A 20,084-nucleotide genomic window follows, 5' to 3' on the forward strand; every position below is an offset into this window, starting at 1 on the left:
GTTGAACAACATAAACCAGAAAACCAAAGTAACCCAACACAAGCGACACGGAGAACTTGGCCAGCGCGAGTTTCGCTTTGTAACTTGTACGAACACAGTCAATATTGGCAAGACATCCTTACTTCAGTCATGATTTTAAGAGGCCCAAACCCCAGATGTAGATCTAGGGTAAAGCTGTAGAGAGAACAGAAAACCAACCAAAGGGATAAGCAGAGGTTTTTAAGTGATTTCCTTCCCTGCAATGTTTTTCACAGGGGTGGTCCGAGCTAAGCTCGCTGCTGCAATAACCCCAGTTATACACCACTTTCAGGGCACAGCATTCCCCAGCAAATGTCAGAATACACAACCTAAACCCCTGCCTGCTTAACTAAGAGTCAGACATAAGTAATGTTTGTTTGTGTGCTCATGATTCAGGAGAAACTGGAGAAAAAATGCAAACCCCTGCTGATAAGGAGCTGAATATCCAAAAGCTTTTACCAAGTATTCTGATCATTCCCCTAAGTTCACACAACTGATCCTGCCACGTCCATCTCTGCTTTACCTGACTCCAGCAGGGGTTTTGCAGGGACTGCCAGCTGGTTTTAGAGACATGTAGGACAGAGAAAGTGGTTATTCATGTATTTTATTTATTATAAATACATATAAATATGTTGTCACCTTTTGTTTTGTTTATCATGATGAGCAACGACTTTGGAGAATCATCCGGAAAACTTAACCAAGCTGAGAAACAGGCAAACAGCAAGCATTAGCATACAATCACAGGTTCCTCTCAGTCCAAGAACGGGTTAATTTTTTTTTAAGAGAGAAAAGAAAAAAAAGCATCTTACTTTGAAGCATCAATTGTTTTAGCAAGAGTACTGGACTTTCCCCCTCCCGTGAGCTCTGACCAAATGATTTCCATTTGGATTTGCGGGTGCAGTCCAACCCCAGCTGGCTACACAGAACCCCCTCTGCCCACGATTCTGAAACATTGCATAGTTTGCAGCTGGATTTTGCTTCCCCTTTCTCCTTTTAATCTATTTTTAACACAGGTCGATCATGCCAAAGCAAATTCACTGAGGTTTCCATTTCCAGATCTCTCACCCTCTCTGTTTTTCTATAGTTCTGTTTCAAAACTGCTCAAAAACTTTGTAGCTCAGAGCAAGCGAAAAGCAACATTACGCTCACAATCCACTGACAGGCTGGGAAGGAAATAACTCTACAGATGAAGTTGCATGTGAGGGGGAACTAAATAAAGTAGAAAGTGGGTGTTTTGGGGGTCCACGTGAACTGCCAAATATTTCCAAATGGGGAGGGGGGGTATTTAAGAGAAGAACAAAAGAGAAAAACCAGACTTAACTGATGGAAGGAAGCCAGGGCTGATGGCAGTGGAAAGAAAAGCGCGCATAAAAACCCCAAACCAACCAACCAAAAACAAACAAAAAAAAAAAAAAAAAAAGAAGAAAAGAAAAGAAAAACTGAAAAAAAAAAACCAAAAGAAAGGAAAAGCCCGAAGAAGGCAGAAGTCAAGGCTTGTCGTTACAGTGTTTGCAGAGGGCGGAGGCGGCTCCTGTGAAGGCAGTGCATTTCTCGGGGCAGCCGGGCACGGCCGCGCCGCCGAAGGGGTACACGGGCGACTGTCCGAAGGGGTTGAGGGTGGCGGGCAGCGGGGCGCTCAGCGCCTGGCCCTGGTTCAGGTAGGCCACCAGCCGCCGCATCTCCTCCAGGGCCTGCGCCTGCATGAGGATGTAGTTCTTGGCCAGGAGCAGCGTGGCGATTTTGGAGAGTTTCCGCACCGAGGGGCTGTGGGCGTAGGGGATGACGGAGCGCAGCCCGTCCAGCGCGTCGTTCAGGTCGTGCATCCTCCGCCGCTCCCGCGCGTTGATGCTGAGGCGCAGCGAGCGCTGCTCCTTGGGCTTCTTGCCCAGGGCTCCCCCCTTCAGCTTCCCCTCTCGCTCGAAGCCCGCGCCGCCCTTCACGCCCGCCTCGAAGCCGTCCTCCTCGTCGCCGCTCTGCTCGCCGCTGCTCTCCGCAGACTTGCCCATCGCCCCGGCGTGGAAGTCCGCCCCGCCGCCCCCCGCGTAGGCGCCCCGCGGGCCCTCGGCGCCCCCGCGCACCGCCCCGTAGGCGAAAGCCGAGGGCCCGTAGCCCGGGGCCAGCGCCAGGTACGCCTCGCTGCCCAGCGACTTGAGCTCAGCCATCGCCGGGAATCCCGCTCGGCCGCCGCTGCCTGGGCGCTGAGGAGGAGGAGGAGGCGGCCCCGCCGCTCCGCTCCGCTCGGCGCTGCGCCCGGGCTGGGGGCGGGCAGTGAGCGCAGAACGGCCCCGCCGCACTTATATCGCCGACAGGGGCCGCGGGGACACCCGCCGCCAATAGCAGGGCAGCGCCCTTCCCTTCCCTTCCCTTCCCTTCCCTTCCCTTCCCTTCCCTTCCCTTCCCTTCCCTTCCCTTCCCTTCCCTTCCCTTCCCTTCCCTTCCCTTCCCTTCCCTTCCCTTCCCTTCCCTTCCCTTCCCTTCCCTTCCCTTCCCTTCCCTTCCCTTCCCTTCCCTTCCCTTCCCTTCCCTTCCCTTCCCTTCCCTTCCCTTCCCTTCCCTTCCCTTCCCTTCCCTTCCCTTCCCTTCCCTTCCCTTCCCTTCCCTTCCCTTCCCTTCCCTTCCCTTCCCTTCCCTTCCCTTCCCTTCCCTTCCCTTCCCTTCCCTTCCCTTCCCTTCCCTTCCCTTCCCTTCCCTTCCCTTCCCTTCCCTTCCCTTCCCTTCCCTTCCCTTCCCTTCCCTGTCTAACACACTGCCCCTGGATGCTGGAAGCCCAGGGAAGCACCAGGGCACACCAGGTGCTTGAGATCCAGTCATGGTGTTGTAGGTGGGGTTGACAGAGGAGGCACCTGTTGTACAGGGACATTTCCAAGGCAAAGGCCCTGTCTATTCCTGTTTTCTTCAGGGCTCACACTGTTCCTCCCTTCCATGGTCCAGGAACAGTTTATATTGGTGATCACACAGCCCTTCTCTAAAGGGACCCTGCATCCTCCCCAGCTGTGGGTACCAGCAACAGAGTGTGACACTGGGACAGGAAACAAACAAATGGTCTGCAGGGTGGGACGAATCATCACTGGGACTGGTGCTGTCTGATCCATGGAGGAAAATCTGAGGCAACCACTGGCAAAGATGGAGCTGCATGGAGAAGGACAATCAGGATGTTTAGTCCCATATTCCTGCATCAAGATGACAACAAGGGCCTAAACTTTAATTGCAACAGAAAGAGATCCCAATTTCTTTCTTTTCTAGAGTTTGGAGACCAGTTCATATTACTGAGGTTTGTTTTACAGATAGCATAAGGGCATTCCCGGCTTTCTCCCTGCATGACATGAGCCTGGTGCAGGCCCCTCGTGTGCCTGGTCTGCTTGGAAAGGATGGGATGAATCCTGAATCCTGTGCAGTGACACATAGCTGTGAGCAGGTGGATATTGCCTGCAGGCAGATACAACCAGTTGCTGCAGATGCACCTGGCAGTTTATCTGCTGTGGTAAATAGCCTGGGTGTTACAGTGACAGGAGGCTCTTTCCAGAACGTGGTTTGTTTTTCTCAGGCCCTCTCCAAAGTGCAGTTGCCTTGTCCCCTTCCCATCAGCTCCCTGCGTGCTGTTTGCTAACTTGAAATGACGAGCTTGTCTCTCTCCCTTCTCCACATCAGAGCCAGGAGAGCTGAGATGAGCAGTGACACATTCAGCCCCAGCTGTGCTTGCAGAGCTGCTGCCCGAATGAGGCTGTTCCCCTGCTCTGAGTGCCATCTGGGAGGTTGTGTTTCTGCTTTTTGGAGGAGTGGAGCTGGCTCTGTCGGAGCCTGGCATCAGAGTGTGCAGCAGGTTTGTCCATCATACTTTTCACTGGTGTTCTCTTACCTCACCTCCAGTGTTTGAATGTTACAATATGGTCACATCTCCCTTTTGCTCCCCTCATCAGGCTTATCCAAGCATGAAGACCAATTACTGATTTTAGTAACTTAATTGTTTTATGAGAATTGAACCACTTAGCTACTCCTGGGACAGATCACTCTATATATTCATGGTGACAATCTATATATCCACTGTGACTTTCAAATGCAAGTGAGCACAGTGTGACTTCTTCTCATCTCTGGAGCCAGTCCCCCACTCCAAATCATAACAGACAACTGGAAGGAGGTACCAGAATATCATCACTGGCACAAGTAAAATTCCCATTAGAAAGGAAATGTTAAAAGCAGGATTGTCCTCTGCTAGAAATGATTTATTTTTTGGCAATGTGTTAAGATCTTGCAATGAGAAGGACCAGTACTGTTATAAACTTTCAGGAATTCTGGTTGTGAAGACATGCTGCAGGTACTGCCAGCTTTCTAAGAATGCCATGTGCATCTAAGTGGGCTGAAAATTAGAAGCAAACACTTCTCACACAGGCTCTCCCGTGGTTTATTAAACAGATTAGTTCTTCAAGGGTTATTTCAACACTGAATGGCAGCTTGGGAGGTGCATCAGCTACAGCAGAACAGAGCAGGAGGATTTGATGCTTCATATGTAATTCCAAAACACACAGCAGAGAGAAATAATTTGGAGTCTGAAATTCATTCGGGTTTAATGTGCTACCAAGAAGTGCATATGGAAGATTTTGCTTAGGACTTCTCTCTCAAATTGCAGCTGTTAATAGGCATCTTTGAAAATACTCAACCTGTTTTCTCACTGAAAATGAAGAAACAGGAATTTAGATTTTGACATGTTGGACTAGAACAAAAAAAGAAAAAAAAAAAAAAAAAAGGAAGACAAAAAATAGCAGAAAGGAGTGACTCGTGGAAGACCATGGCAGAAAATAAAATCTTTTCCGAGTGCTTTGGGGAAAAATGCAGTAGGAAATAAATCTATCACATGTTGTTGAGTATTTACCAGCTTTAAAGTGGGATTTATTTCTTCCAGTGTCTTACATATTCAAAACTTGCTGTAAATATTTATTAATTAATAGCAGATTATAATTGCTGATTATAACAGGTGATTGTAACAGGTATTTTAAGTTCCTCAGGGCAGGACCCATACCTTCACTAAGACTTTTTCAAGTCACAAACAGTTTAAAAATAACAGGCAGCATCAATGATTTGGTTACTACACTCCCTACATGTCCCTCCCGGGAGCGGTGCGCGTCTGTCGGGATGGGTCTGTCTGTCCTTCTGGGAGCGGTGCGCGTCTGTCGGGATGGGTCCGTCTGTCCTTCCGGGAGCGGTGCGCGTCTGTCGGGATGGGTCTGTCTGTCCTTCCGGGAGCGGTGCGCGTCTGTCGGGATGGGTCCGTCTGTCCCTCCCGGGAGCGGTGCGGGTCTGTCGGGATGGGTCTGTCTGTCCCTCCCGGGAGCGGTGCGGGTCTGTCGGGATGGGTCTGTCTGTCCCTCCCGGGAGCGGCGCGGGTCTGTCGGGCCGGGGTCTCTGTCCCCGGGGCCGGGCTGGCGGTGCCGTGCTGACATCTAGCGATCACCGGAGGGGAGCGAGCACCCACCGCCCCCCGGCACCCGGCCGGCTCCTCGGCATCGAGCCGGAGGTGGGCAAAGCGCCGCAAATTCCGAAGTGACCCCCAAGGCTGAGGGGCACAGTGAGATCCCACACCTGTGCTGCGGGTACCGGGAAACACAGCCCTGCCCGCTGCTGCAAGCACCTCCGGGTTTGGGTCTTATATCCAGGAAAACACAAGGAGGGTGGAAAGCAAAGAGGTGTTCGAGCATTAAAATGTGCGATTGGATCGTTTTCTGTGGGTACAAAAGGTGGTGGGATGAGTGGAGTTACTCTACTGGAAGCTCCCTGGAACTGCTGGAAGTGGTGGGTGAATATTTCATCCCCTGTGAGTAGCAGCAGGAAACCAGCAAGAACAGCTGTGTAGGAAAAGCACAAGCAGTGGCAATACTGCGCTGGTCTGGCTCTTTGCTGGGTAGAGATAAAAACTCCAGGTGGGGAAAGCAGGCAGAGCTCACTCTGGCAGGTGTGTGCCAAAAACACAGGTCTGGACAGGCCAGAGGTCATGGAAGCATGACAGGAGTGCAACAAGAACTGGAGCTGCTGAAGTGTTTGTCTTTCTCCTGACTCCCTGTTTATCCCTTGTCTGCCACACAGCTGAGGCTTTCCTCCCTAAAATTCCTGAGGCATGCGGGAACATACCAATTTTATCTAGGGGAAGGAAGATCTTATGGCTGAGACACAGGACTCTGGGTGTAAGACTCCTGTTCTCAGTCCTGCAGCTCATTCAGGTCCTAACAAGGAGTTTGATTCTGCTTAATTTCTGAGAAATTAGGTGTGAGTGTAGAGCCTGTGCGTGTGACGCTCCTAATTGTGTATTCATGGTGATATAAAAGGCAGTGAAAACTTCCATTACTGATCCTGCAAAGACCACCACAATTCCTACAGCTTTTAAGAGCAGCATGAAGAGTTTCAGTACAACAAAATGGTCACTCTTGGATTGCTCTTCAGACCAAGTGATGACAAAGTCAGGCTTTCACCAGCAGTCGTCCATTCAAGGACCTAGGAGGGCATTTTATGAAAGAGACTTCCAAAAAGGAAATCTTCATGCAACTTTAAAGGTTGTTCATTCAAAGTTAGAGTTTGTTTAAGAAGTACAAGCCTCTGGGATAGGTTTTGCTCTGCTTATGTCACTCAAGTCATACTTTTTCCCCTTCACTAGATGGCAGCAAGAAGATAGCTATAGGGATTTGCAGGATTAGTTTCTTTTTTAAAAAAAATACAGTAAACAGAGAGTTTTCAATTGGTTTTTTGTTTGAATGGATTTCTTTAGCAGTTCCCTAAGACAGAAAGCTCTCAACAACCAAACCAACCAGCAGCAAGGTGGTTAAGAGCAGCAGCAGAGGAGTCTGAAACATCTCTTTTCCAGGTAGGAGAGGAGAGACAGCGTGGCTGCGGGTTTTGGTGAGTGTTTCAGCGGGGAAGGAGCGATTATCCGGTCTGCAGGTCCCTCTGCTGGCAAAGTCTCTTCTTGCATCAGCCGGGCTCGGAGGCAGCGGCGGTGCCGCAGGGAGGGCTGGCAGAGCGCAGGGCTCGGCAGGAGGGACACAACGCCCAGCCAGCCTCGGACGGGCCACAGGAGCCCCTGCCCCCGAGGAGAACAAGGGAGCATCATCCTCTCTTTCCCATCTCTTCAATTTAGCAGAAGGATACGGGATGTTTGAATAGGACGTACAGTTCTTGCTGCTCCCAAGTCCCAGACTCCTTCTCCTGCTCCTCCTACCCGCTCTCCTGAGAGTACCAGCCCTTCAGCACTAGGACAGAGTTCTTTACGGCACCTAGAAATGCATGGACGATCCTTAGCTCTGGCTACACCCTTTAAAAACTGAGCAGCCCTCATTATTGCTTCTGCTGAGGGAAGGGATGCACAGATACTGAGCCCTGCCCAGAGAGGAGTAAGCCGGTATTTTCAGGGAAAGCTTGAATTCTTTTATGCAGAACTTCACCCTGGAACATGCAACTGCTGAAGAGAAGGCAGTGACAGGGACCCCAGCACCCCCTTGGAGGGCAGGCAAAGGTGTTGCCTTCCTTCATTGAAATAAAAGGAAGCTGGGGGAAGCTAGGGGCTGCATGACACCCACCCATGGGAAGGGCTTGGTTTGCCAAGAAGAAAAAGCGTTGATGGAAGCAGTGGGATGCAGAAGGAAGGGGTGAGCTGGCTGTTCAGGGCTGAAAACTCTGCACAGTCATGGTGTGGCTTGCTGCAGGTGGTGCATGGTCAGACTGGCAGTCATGGGGTTTGGTATCTGTGCTCAAGCCCATACAACAAACCCATGCTGACACATCCTTAAACCTTAGAGGCACTAAGGAGGGTGAAGGGGATTCTTCTGCTCACTGACTTTCTGGCTTCTTCCACTGACAGTGCTTGTTTGGCTCTGACACCTCTGCAGAACTGACCCATGAGAAGAGGAGGTGTTTGAGAGAGCTGGGTGTGACAGATGGCCCTGAAGTAAAAACAAAAGGGAAAATGTTCCAGTGGCTCAGGGCTGCCAGTGGATGCAGGATGGGCCACGATTCAGGGAAATGGGGACAGGCTTTCCATCAGAGAAGGTTTTTAAAGCAGGGGTTTGGGTACAGCATGATGTCAAGGCTTCTGCCCCGAACAAAAATGCTTTGTTCTCTTTCCTGCTTTTCCAGAGGTTTGTGCTTCTCTGGGAGCTTTCAGTTCCCTCCTGTAATGTGAATATCCCAACCTAATGAGTGAGGGAACACTTGGCTGTTTTAATAAGGCAAGGGAGCAGTTGAAAATGGATTAAGAAGGGATTGAATGTGTCTTGTGAGAGCTTGGCTATTGATTTCTAACCCTCCCATTCTGATGTTATTGCAGAAATGATTTTCTTCTGCACTGTGCAGAGATTAAATATTAATAAATAGAAAATTTGGAAAAAAAGGGGGGAGAAAAAGACCAGATCCCAAGACATCCCGCTGCACAATTAAAAACCAAATGAAGGATTTCTAGAATGAAAAACTTTATTTGCTGAAGTTTTCTTGAGCTCAGAGTAGAAACATAAGGTGGTTTGATGAGATAATTTGTAATGTTTCTATTTAGTGTTTTGTGGCAGGGGTGTGTGATTTTGAGCCATATCTCACTGCAGTAGGTTGAGAATAAAGACAGAATTAAAAAGGGATGGAGATTTACTTAGATCTCATTCACCAGTGACCCATTTACTCACTGATGATGAAGTGAGGGGGAACACACAGGTCTGCTCTGCCTCCACTTGCACTGCATCCTGCAGTCATGCTCAGTTCCATTAGGCTTCTATTTATTATTTAACAGAGGAGATGGAAGACAAGGCACACCAAGGTGATTTTTATGTCCTAGACGTTTCATTTGCACAAAGAGTGCACAAGCTGCTACTTGCCATGAACTCTGTGGTTTCCAAGTGGAACCAACATTCCCTGGGTGTCTGCAGCAGGAGGTGAATGGACAGGCAGGCTCTGCATGCAGGTCAGGGCTCCCAGGGCACACAAGGAAATCTGCTCTGCACTTGGAGCTCTCCTAGGAGACCGTTCTGCCCCATCTTCCTCCTCATTCCATCCAACTGGGCACTAACTGAGACAAAAAAAGGGCACAACAAGAATCTCATGTCCAATTCCTTGCGAGATGAGCATTTTTTTCTGTAGCAAGGTATGGGATAATGGAAAATGCAAATTAAATTTGGAGGCGTGGAGTATGGAAGACCATTCCTTTTCAAGGGAGTTGCAACCACAAGAAGGGGAATGGTTATGGTCTTACCAAAATCATTCATGTGCTCTTCCAGCACTCTAGAAGGTTACTTATTGTCCAACAAATTCACAGCAAAATTAGGGAATGCAGACAGAAGGGGAAGGAACAGGAAACAGCTCTATGGGGTCATGAGCACAACTAAAGGTAGGATTTGACCTACTGCTTTTCTCCAATCCTGTCTTCAATACCAGTGCTGTTGCTGGCTGATTTCCATCCTAATTCAATAGTTTTCAAGCTGCACAAGATGTTTGATCAGTGTTTTATATCCCAAAGAGACCCTTCTTTGACAGACTCATAGCTGGATATACCTTGTGTGCTCCTGTCTCTATTAATCTTTTTTAATGATCTCTCTTGAATTTCGTGGCTGTGGCTGGTTGTGGCTTTGCTGCTGTCAGTTCTCCATGGCCTTGATGCTCAGCTATTTCAGATCAGCTCATTGACTTTGGATCTTGTCCCCACATTACTCATTTCATTATGGTCCTGCAGCCTGTTCTTTCTTTCCTCAGCAAAGCCAGCTCAGATGGAACTTTAAGCCTGTGGAGAGAGTCCCAGCACTTGGATGGCAGAGATGCTGAGCTGCTTCTCTGGATTTAAGGGAATTTGATAGGAAAATTTGTGTCAAACATGCCAACAAGTGGAAACCTGGCCCTGGGCTTCAGATCCTGCCGTAGGGCTGAGCAGATGGAGCTCTACTCTTTAGTCTTTTACCAATTCATTGTGTGTCTGAGGTGGCCCAGGTCTGTCAACCAGTGGGAATCAAGAAGCTAAAAGCTTGTGAAACCCTGGTTATAAATTGCTAGAGCTTCTGTAGCTTCAATAGTGGCTGCTGTCAGCAGAGGTAGAGTACTTCACCATGCACACCCTCAGTCTGTCCTGAAAATAAAACACCCTAAACTGAACAGTGGTCCAAGAATGATTATAGAGGCTGTTGGGAGGGATCAGCTGATGGCTTCAGCCAGAGGAAATTACTGCTTTCTGCCATTCCTCATGCTCTCAGCTGCTCTCTGTGTTCAGTCCCCTGTCTTTAACCAAGCAGTGTTTGCAGTCCTGGCTCCTGAGAGGAGCATCCACAAAAGACTGCAGAGCACTGATCTGGTGGGCAGTGCTCCATCCATCCCCTGCAGGCTCTCCAGAAAAAAAGGGAGGCAATGTCCTTCCTGGGTGTCTAAAAAGAGTGTCTGCAGATTACCCAGCATGTCACACCCAGGTTTAGAAGCACCATAAGGCATCATTTGGCAGACACCAGGCAATATTTAGTGACTATGGGAGCTATATATAATGGAATTACGGAGGGTGTGAGAAAGCAGCACCTCCTCCCATCTGCCCCCTTAAGGGATGCAAATGCTTTGCTATAATACTGTTCCCTGAGAGCTGGAACTTTAGCAAATAAGGGACTTTATTAAGTTGTTAATAAGATTTCATTTTCTCACTAATGCTGTGGTGCTACATTATTAATTTAAAACTGTATTTAGCCTGACATGCTAAAGTGCTAGGCCTCATTATTAATGCATAAACCCATGCCTCTGTTGTTTAATTAAACACCATGATTATGGAGTTCTGATGTGGTTTAATGATAGCAGGCTGGAGTGGCGGTACATTCCTGTGCTCAGATCTCCCCCATTCCCCCTCCTGCTACTTTCCCCTTTCATTTCCCTTCAAAAGCACAAATGCAGTTGTTGTTCTGCTGAATAAACACCACATGACAAATGATGTTGATCTTCCCAAGGTGACAGAGAACCGCATTTTTATTTTCCTAGGCTTAGCTTATTATTGACCAGAGATTTCTCTCTTCCTTCTGTTAACTGCTCTGAGGGTAACTGTTTGTACTTCCCCAAAAGACAATATAATCCTTGCTCCCAGTCAAGTCAACAGCAGTTTCCAACTGACACCAACAGGGCACAAGAAGAGACCTAGGAAAAACAGCCCAGATTTTATATGTCTGTTTAGATGAGGTAATTCCTGAACACTTGTTATCTTGGAGGTGGAGCTTGGTCCAGGAAAGAGGGTGTTGCACTGAATCACCTAAGAATTAATGGATCTAGACCAGGGTAATAAACCCTGTGGAGATTTTTTTCCCCACCAGCATCCTTCTCAATTGGACTCAAGTGCTTTGGAGCCCTTGTTTCATGCAGCCCCTAACTTGTTGTATCCTTGTTGATGTCCTTTGCAGGACCAAGGTTTTCTGGGCATTTCTGACAGATTTTCTGCTATGCATTCCTCTCCTTTCTCCCCTCAACATTTGGCTTCATCATCTTATTCCTCCCTGTTTCTTGTGATGATTCTTTCTGAACAGCAATTCACCCAATCTGGCTTGCAGAGCCTCTTACTTTATTGACTAGCAGTAAAATTAAACAGATTCTTTTGTACTCTCCTGCTTAATAAGGATTTGCACAGACCTCGGTGCCTTTGCTTCTCTCTCTCCACACCCCTTGCCTGTTTATCTGTTCAAACAGGAGGTTTTTGGCTTAGAGCCTCCCATCTCCCAAACTTGGGGGTCTCCTCTCTCTTTTGAAATCAAAGGGGGGTTTGCTGTGTCCTTTGCTGGTAACAAAATTTACCCCAAGCATTTTTTCAGCCAAGGAGGAGAGGGGACAAGGAAAGAGTTGCATGAGAGCACCAGGGGTGTGGGAGCATTCATCATTCTGGCCATTTCTAGCAGGGTAGGTAAAGTCCCTCTTTATTGCCATCCAGGTGAATTCACAGCTGACAACCAGTGCTTTGCTCAGCAGAGACCAAATTTTCTTTTGGAGTAGCCATTTGAAACATAGCTCAGATTCTCTTCCTCGTTCCTCTCAAAGAAGAAAATTGTTCATTATAATCAACCGTCCTTCACTTTCCTGCCCTGAAAGGGAGTGCACAAATCTGCTCTCCCCATGTGCAAATACAACAGAAATGTTACCAAGCTTAACTTCCTTTGGTAGATTATTTTTTTAAAGTATGTGTTCAGCAAAGTAACCTTTCTCTAACAAAAAGATGACCTTTTTGCATTTATGTAGTGCTTGTTGCTAGGATTTAGATCTTTGCTGAAAGCTGTTATTTCTTTTAAGTACAGGAGAAAGTGCATTTTCACCTCCATTTGGGTAAACTGTCATTTTCTACTGTTCACTGCTTTTCTCACCATGGAATAATAATTCAAGGTTCAGTGGGCTTTTTGAGAGAATGCATTCCAGGAGTGTGGTGAGGCCTGGGAAGTCCTCCACGTTTGCTGGTAGGGGAGAAAAGGAAGAGGAGGGAGAAGGCTTCTGAAAGGTTTCAGGCTCCTGAGCAGTACAGTTGCTCAGCTTCTGCCATCAAATGATATTCAGTTTAGGAGGGTCATGCAGGTATTTTATAATCACACACAAAAAGCAGCCTGTGGGTAGCAGGGAAGCTGTACCTGTATGCACAATATATTATTTTTTGGTGGTAGCACCAGCATCCATAGGAAGCCACTTTAGGCAGATTTAAGAGGTTTCTGTCCAACCGTGATACTGATGAATAACAGAAATAATCTAATATTTCTCTTTGTGTGGCTCTGTTCCTGTGCCATTGCAAGTCATCCCATTAATATGGGATGCAGGAGGCACCAGGTGAGTGCCCATGCAGTGGGCTGTGACTGAGGGGAGGGAGAGTTGCACACACGTGTGCAGATCCCTTATTGAGACACAGAAATGAGTCTCATCTCTCTTAAACCATCTCCTGTATTCCTTTTTTTAGTGAGAGACTAAAAGAGACCACTAAGAGCAGCTTGCCTTGTAGATCTCTTTTCTCTGCAAATTCAGCATGGAAAATCCCTCAGTTCCTTGGAAACCAGTGAAGACCCTGCCCAGTGGGGGAAAAGACCCAAATACTTCCAGTATACGCAGCTGTAGTTGTCTCCAAATAGAAACAGGCAAAGTCAAAATGTTCCCTAGGAATATTCACACTTTTCTTAGTCAAAACTGCTCATCAAACAGATGACTTCAGAAGCTGGAAATGCTGTTTGCCAGTCTCACAGAATTTTGGGAGGTGGAAGGCCGTATCATGAGCCTGTAGGAATAATTTAATTGAAATTATTGCTCTGTGCAGAGTGCAGTGGGTGCTGTGGTGCTCCAAAGGCCAGCCAGGCCAGCTGGGATGGCAGGAACAGTCCCTTTTACACCTTTTACACCCTCTGTCTCTTAGAAGAAAGCAATCTTCAGTTTCTCTGCTGTTGAAACAACTAAAATTACTCAGCTCCAAATCCATCCTGTCCAAGAGACCATGAATTCAGCAGGATCAGAAGGCCTTGGTTAAGCTGCCCCTGAAAGTCTATCAGAAGTTTATTAGTATGGTAATTTATCTGGGCAAGCACATAAAGATGCTAATTGAAATGCTTTTTTTTGGCATTATTTTTTAAAGGCAGAAAGGCTGGAGATTTTCTAGGAAGAAAAGTAGAGTTGTCACTTACGTTTCATCATTTCATAATGTTATAATTTCATCATTTTCTTATGCCTAATTTTAAATATTAATTTTTTAAAAATTTTATTTTAAGCATAAAGAACAAAGACCTTGATACTCCAAAGATTTGGGGCTCATGCCACATCTGGTCCTGGCCTTGATGCACGGAGATAGATTGAATTAATCAAACTTCTTCACACTGCTATTTAATCGGGTTTACAATTAGCTGAGGGCTGCAGGTCTCCCGGGCCTATCAGCTGTAATACAGCAGCTCTGCAGCCACACACTGGGAGTGCCTCACAGACCAGATTGTCATAATGTGGCATGAAATTAAAGCGTGATGTTACTTGACAACAGAATTTATATCTCTCCCTCGCCCCCTTTCTTCTCTTTAACAAAGTCCCTACCTAGAGACAGGCTCCCCTGTCGAGTTGCACCCACCTGCTCTAAGCTACACAGCTGCCTTCAAAAGAGTTTCTGATATTATTAAACCAATCTGTGTTCCTTTGCAGTGCCTGTGATACCCTCCCCTTTCAGGGGCAGATTATTTGGCTGTGAGGAGCTAACAGGCATGCAGCTCTTAACTTGTTTCAATTCTTGCTCTGATGCATTGATCTCGTTGCTCCCTCTCTTCTCTCTCACACACTGCTGTCTGCTCTCCCAGACCTGCCTGCAGGGTGATGTCCAGCCCTCTCCAGCCCACTGCCATTCCGACTGGAAACACCAAAGAGGACTGGGGAACCTGGTTTTTCCATCCCTCACCCCTCATCTCTTGGCAAGCAGCATGGATGCACGGTTAGGGAATGGGATTTATAATTCCTGCCCACACAAACAGGTCAAGATCTGGTGAACAACACTACCAATAACAGCTCATGACTGCTGATGATTTGAACTGGCCGGTGATGGTTTTGTGTCATTCAGTAAACCTGGCATAGGAAGAGCTGGAAAGGAGAGTGTAATGAACCCAGGAGGAGGCTGGAAAAAGGTGAGGATCGGGTTGAGCTGCTAATGGAGGACGTGATTCCCTCCTTGAACTGAGCTGGCATCCAGTGTAATTCAATGTACACCTTAAAAATCCACGGGCAGATGATGAAGTGAGTTGAGAGGAAAGGGCTGGGGAAATGCTCCTGCTGTTGATATTTGACTGTGGAATGTTCTCCTCAGCTGGAAGGGGCTGGAATGACACTGGACAGGGAGAGTCCCACACCAGGACAGGGAGCCTGGCCATGTCACACGGGTGCAGCTCTGGTCCCGCTGAGTGAGGCCCTGCAGAAACAAGGGCTGAACTTTGATGACTTTGATGGCACAGTTTGGTGTCTGCTCCTGGGTTCTCCTGACTTCTCTGGGTTGGGGAGGTGACCAGAGCCACTGGTGGCCTGTCCCTTCAGTTTGTGCTGATGCATTCTGCTCATCAGTTCTGTGCATTTTCCTACCTCTGCTACTGAATTGAAAACCAAATCATATCCACAGAACAGCACCCAGAGAGAGGTGACAGAGGTGAGATTCGTGTAAACCAGGCAGAATTATAACTCCTACACTCACTTCAGCTGTATCTGCTGCTTGAAATGGCATGGATCTACAATCCTGAGCATTATTTGGACATAATTAATCAGAGCAACCTCCATTTAGTTATCAAACATGGGAACAAAATGAATTTTGATTCCAAACCATTCCCTCCCCCCTCCTCAAACTCTTTAAACCTCTGTCACCCGTTGCTCTCCAGTCTTTTTCCCTTCCTTCATGGTCCTGAGCATCTCCTAAGGAGGAAGTGATTATTCAGAAAATTGATTCTGCTTCCATTGAAGGTGATTACTTCCCCCATGCTGAACTCCACAAAAGCACAATCAGGTGCACAGCCAAGGTAGTTGGAAGCATTTGCATTTTACACAGGTTGGCCTGCAAACACCTGTAGTTTTCCTGGCTGATAGCAGCCATTGATGGGCATAGGGGGTAAGGAAGAAATCAGGGAACTTTAAAAAGCAAAATGAAAAAAAAAAAGGACATTTTTCTGATTGAGAAAAATCAAGCTTAATGAACTGAGATGAAATTATTTCCTCAATTTACTTGGACATTTTAAATTAAAAGCAGAGTGCAACCTCTGCTTGCAAATTGCTGTAAACATTTCAATCACTCTCTAATTCATGGTAAAAGGGAAGGAAGGCTGGACTGTGAAATACTAATCAAGGATCACTCCTGGGAAAGCAGGACTCTCTGTTTTCCAGTATTTTTTTGGGAAACAGAGTTTTGAGGGCTGTGACTTTACAAAATTACATATAATAGATATGTATATATGTGTGTATACACACACACATATAGAGATATAAAAATATGAATATTTATGAAGAGTTTGCTAGTGACAGACCAGGCTGGCCCTGCAGACCCAAAGGAATTAATGTAAATTCCAGTCAACCATGAAAACCCACTAGAATTGAAGTGTATTTCAGAATGGTGGATAAAGCACATCAAAGAGCAGAATTTCTATAAGATAATTACACACAATGCAACTCTAATCACAGAAAGACTGTGGATATTGCTGATAAAGCGTAATAAATCTTTTATGACTATGCCTTGTTCTGCTGAATCAGCTTTCTGTTTCTATTGCACTAAACTCTAGATTCTTGCTCTTATTTATATATTTACAATTTTAAAAACCCACATCAGCTAACAATTTACTGTAGATTCTATGAAAGGTTTGAGCAGATTTAGGTTTTTGTTGTTGCACTTGTTGAAGTGCAGCAAGATAAACAACAGCAGATATTTGTCTCTGCTGTCTGGCAAATCTGCAGAAATAAATTGTCTATAAGATGAGAACTCCCCTTTTTCTGGTATTTTAAGAAATTGGAATAATTTCAGTTTTGACAGCTTGAAGAGCTCAAAATTCAGGCTCCTTCCTCTGTAGCAGATTCACAGAATGTTTGAGGTGCCAGAGGCCTCTGGACTCCTCCAGTCCAGCCCCCTTGGGCCCCCTCACATGTCCACACCCATTTTGAACCTCTGCAACCCCTCTGAGCAACTGGTTCCTGTTCTTCACCCTCACAGAAAATGTTTTCCTATACATTTAAACAGAATTTCCTTTTTGTGCCCTCTGCCTCTTGTCCTCCCAGGGCACTGCTGAGAAGGGTGTGGCTGCTTCCAGCCTCCCTCAGCTGCTCTGCCCTTACTCAAAGGTGTAAATCTGGGTGACCTGTGCCAGGGGTAGGGCCTGGTCCTGGTAAAAACCCAATCCTAGATCTGTAGGGCAGCTGGAAACACAGTGCCTGGGGTCACCAGCTATTTCTTGCCTGTTCTTGGGGGACCCTTGTGTCTCAGCGTGGACCTTGCTTGCTTATCAAAACATCTGGGCAGCAGCAGAAGTGTTTGTAGAAGGGTCTTTACTGTTCTTTAATCAAGAAGGAAAAAGTTTGCCTTCTTCACAGGAGCTTTGCCCTTCATTTATCTTTCTGGCATATGGGCAGCAGAAGGTCTCTGCTTCTGACAGAGTGAAAGAATCTTACATATGGCTTAATTACAGAAAATTATCAGCAAAGGGAAGAGTTTGCAGGGGGACAGCTGAATCCCACTCATGGGACCAGCGAACGTCTGCCCAGGATCTCAGTGCTGTGCCACATTTCACAGGGACACTGTTCTGAGGACAGAGGACAAACTGTTCTGAGAAAAGTCCATCTCCTGGTGTCTCTCTGGGCTGGGAACCTTCCTGGAAATGACAGCATGGGAATTGTCTGGCTGCTCAGCCCTTTTGGGCACCGTGACATCAGAGCCTTATTTATATCATCAGCATCACCCTGGGTGTCACCCAATGGGAAGTGGCTTTGCTTGCAACTCCCCAAGATGACACAAGAGACCGTGTCAGGACAATGGGGACTCGCAGAAAATGTTCTTCCTTTGCCTGGTTTACATCACATCTTTGAAAGTGTGTCCCTTCTGTGACAGTCTGAAGCGAACAGACAAAGTTCTGGGGAAATGGTACGCAGTGTTCAAACACTGTGCTGAACTTTAATGTTCTCTGAGTTGTGAGGAAATGACTACAAAAGCCTTGGAAGAGCAAAGGAAGAGAGTTAGCTCAAGGCAAGGTGATTTTCCCCTCATTAAAATCTATTTGTGCAAAGTTAAGACGTCAAAGAAATTTCACTTGTTCCAGGAGGGTATGAAAGCCCATGTTATTAGTGATCAGAAGGGACTTGAGAGTCCTGTTTGCCAAAGAGGAGAGTGTAGGGAAAGAAATGAAAAGAAAAAAAAATGCATTTGTGCATTTAATGTTATCTGAGAAGAATAATGAATTCAACTGCCTTAAAACAACAACTCTTTGGATCATTGAAAGTAGTTTTAAGGGAAAAAAGTCTTCTAAATGTGGGTTGAGATTCTGTGTGCAGTTTTTCAAACCAAACTGCTGCACAGAGACACAGTCTAGTCCCAAGGGCAACCAACCTTGTGTCCCCTCACCCATTTTATAGAGGGTGAATGAGGCTGTAAAAGATTTTACTATTAATTCTTAGATTAGCTGGATGTGTGCTGGTGTGTGCTGCAGAACCATGGGATCACACAGGGTTACAATGAGATATTTAGCATTAAACCTGACACTTTTTATATTTTCACTGCTCAGGGATGACATCTGGGGTTTTACAATCCAAGAACCAAACCTTCCTCGGATGGCAGCTGTTTTGTTGTTGATGGTGGTTTGGCCCTTCAGATGCAGGATTTGGAAGAATCAGCTTTAGCACCTGCATTCAGAGTTGACTGAGCAGATGCTGAACAGGTTGTCCAGAGAAGTTGTGGAAGTGTCCAAGGCCAGGCTGGACAGGACTTGGAGCAGCTTGGGATAGGGGAAGGTGTCCCTGCCCACGGCAGGGGAACAAGATGCTCTTTAAGATTACTTTCCTATCATTCTATGTGACAAGAAGCACCTTGTTACTCCATGACTGGCAACTCCTGAGGATTTGTGCAGCGTTTACTGAGTGCTTTCCTTTCTCTTTCCCTGAAAAGCCACCAGAATTCCCCCCATCTCTGCCTGGGCTGGGCTGTCTGTTTTGACAGCTTCTTTTATCACTGGCAGCCATGTGAGGAATGACCATATTAAAAGGTGAGGCTCTCTTGCTGTGCTGATAGCACCACGGCCCTCCCCCAGCTCTGCATTAATGCAGAGGGGTGCTGTGGCCACGGGCTGATTGGGTTTGCTAATGCTAATCACTGTGGGGCCAGGCGAGGTGAGCAAGTGAACTATATTTTATTCAGTTTGACAGAAGGAGGAGTCGAATGGAAATGATTTTTATCTCTGGTTGTGGCTGAGCTAAATTAATGCTACCTCTGGTGCTGAAAGGCTCGGCAGAGCAGATGTCTGTATTTTATGTGGTCTCCTCGGTTGGGGCACCAAACTGCATATCAGCCTGTGTGTTAATTTAGGGACAAAGCTGGTCCCTGTCCCCAGCTGCATGGGCTAAGCAGCCTGGAAGATGAAGATGTGGGGAGTGAAGTCACAGTTTATTTTGCCTGCTTGAAACAAAGACAGGTCACCACAGCTGAATTCCAAGTGCTGTCAGGTCCTCTCCCATGGCATGTACAGAGGGAAAACAGGGAGGGAAAATACCTCAGCAACTCTTCAGCACAACACTAATTAATTGATGAGCACCAGCGATGATTAGTACCCTACCAGGAGTGTAGACCTCTGCCTGTATTGGTTTTATCAGAGGAGCTCTGCACTCACAGACCTGGTAAATCCAGCTGTGTGTCAGGCTCTTCCCCAGTCATCCAAACCTTCCCATCTCAGGAATCCTGAAAGCTCTCAAGGTTTAAATAGGGTAAGATACTAAAAAGGGGTAAGATAATAAGGGGTAAGATGCAAGGGACAAGCAGAGCTGCTGCTGTGCCCAGGTGGGAGGAAGGGCAGGTAACAGAAGCCTGATAAGGATCCCTGTCTCCCACCTCCCTCCTGGGGAGCTGTGGGCTCCTTGCCATGGGATCCAGGGTGTTCTGTGCCCAAGGGCTCTGCAGGGGACTGGTTGGAGAATAATCAAAGCCTGCCATTACCCAGGCACCAGGAAACCTTTCAGAAAGCCTCGCATCTTGCATTCTTTTCCTTGGAAAAGCATCCTGCACTTCTTGGAAACAGAAACACTGGGCTAATGACAGCTAGGTGAAAGCAGAGCAGTGACTGGAAAGAGAGAGGATGGAAGAGGCAGTGAAATCTGCCCAGCAAATGAGGGAGAGATGGGAAGGGAGCGAGCAGGGAAGCAAATGTGATAATTGGCAGAGCGTGGTGAGCAGTGCCACCCACACAGCGACAGGTGGGATCCTGGGAGCTAAGGCAGGAGCCCCTGCAAGCACATTTCCATGTCTTTATCCTCCATATCATGCTCCTCTTCTCATTTCAAGGTCTGATCAAGCCTGACTATTGTCACCCCTTTTTGCTGTAAAGACACCTATTAATGTTGACAGTTGAGGTGGCTGGGGGATGTGATATTAGTACTGA

The 20,084-nt window shown here is 47.0% G+C and overlaps 1 protein-coding gene across 1 annotated transcript; it reads right to left on the bottom strand.

Annotated features, from left to right (window-relative positions):
• Positions 1–1,019: 1,019 nt before the first annotated feature.
• BHLHE23 (basic helix-loop-helix family member e23) lies at positions 1,020–2,180 on the bottom strand (the record flags this gene model as incomplete). Its single annotated transcript, XM_084217891.1, has 1 exon — positions 1,020–2,180. One exon carries the CDS (start codon positions 2,178–2,180, stop codon positions 1,506–1,508), a length of 675 nt encoding a protein of 224 aa, XP_084074017.1. The 3' UTR covers positions 1,020–1,505.
• Positions 2,181–20,084: the final 17,904 nt, after the last annotated feature.

The sequence above is a fragment of the Fringilla coelebs genome (assembly GCF_963513975.1).
Source record: "Fringilla coelebs genome assembly, chromosome: 18".
NCBI lineage: Eukaryota > Metazoa > Chordata > Aves > Passeriformes > Fringillidae > Fringilla > Fringilla coelebs.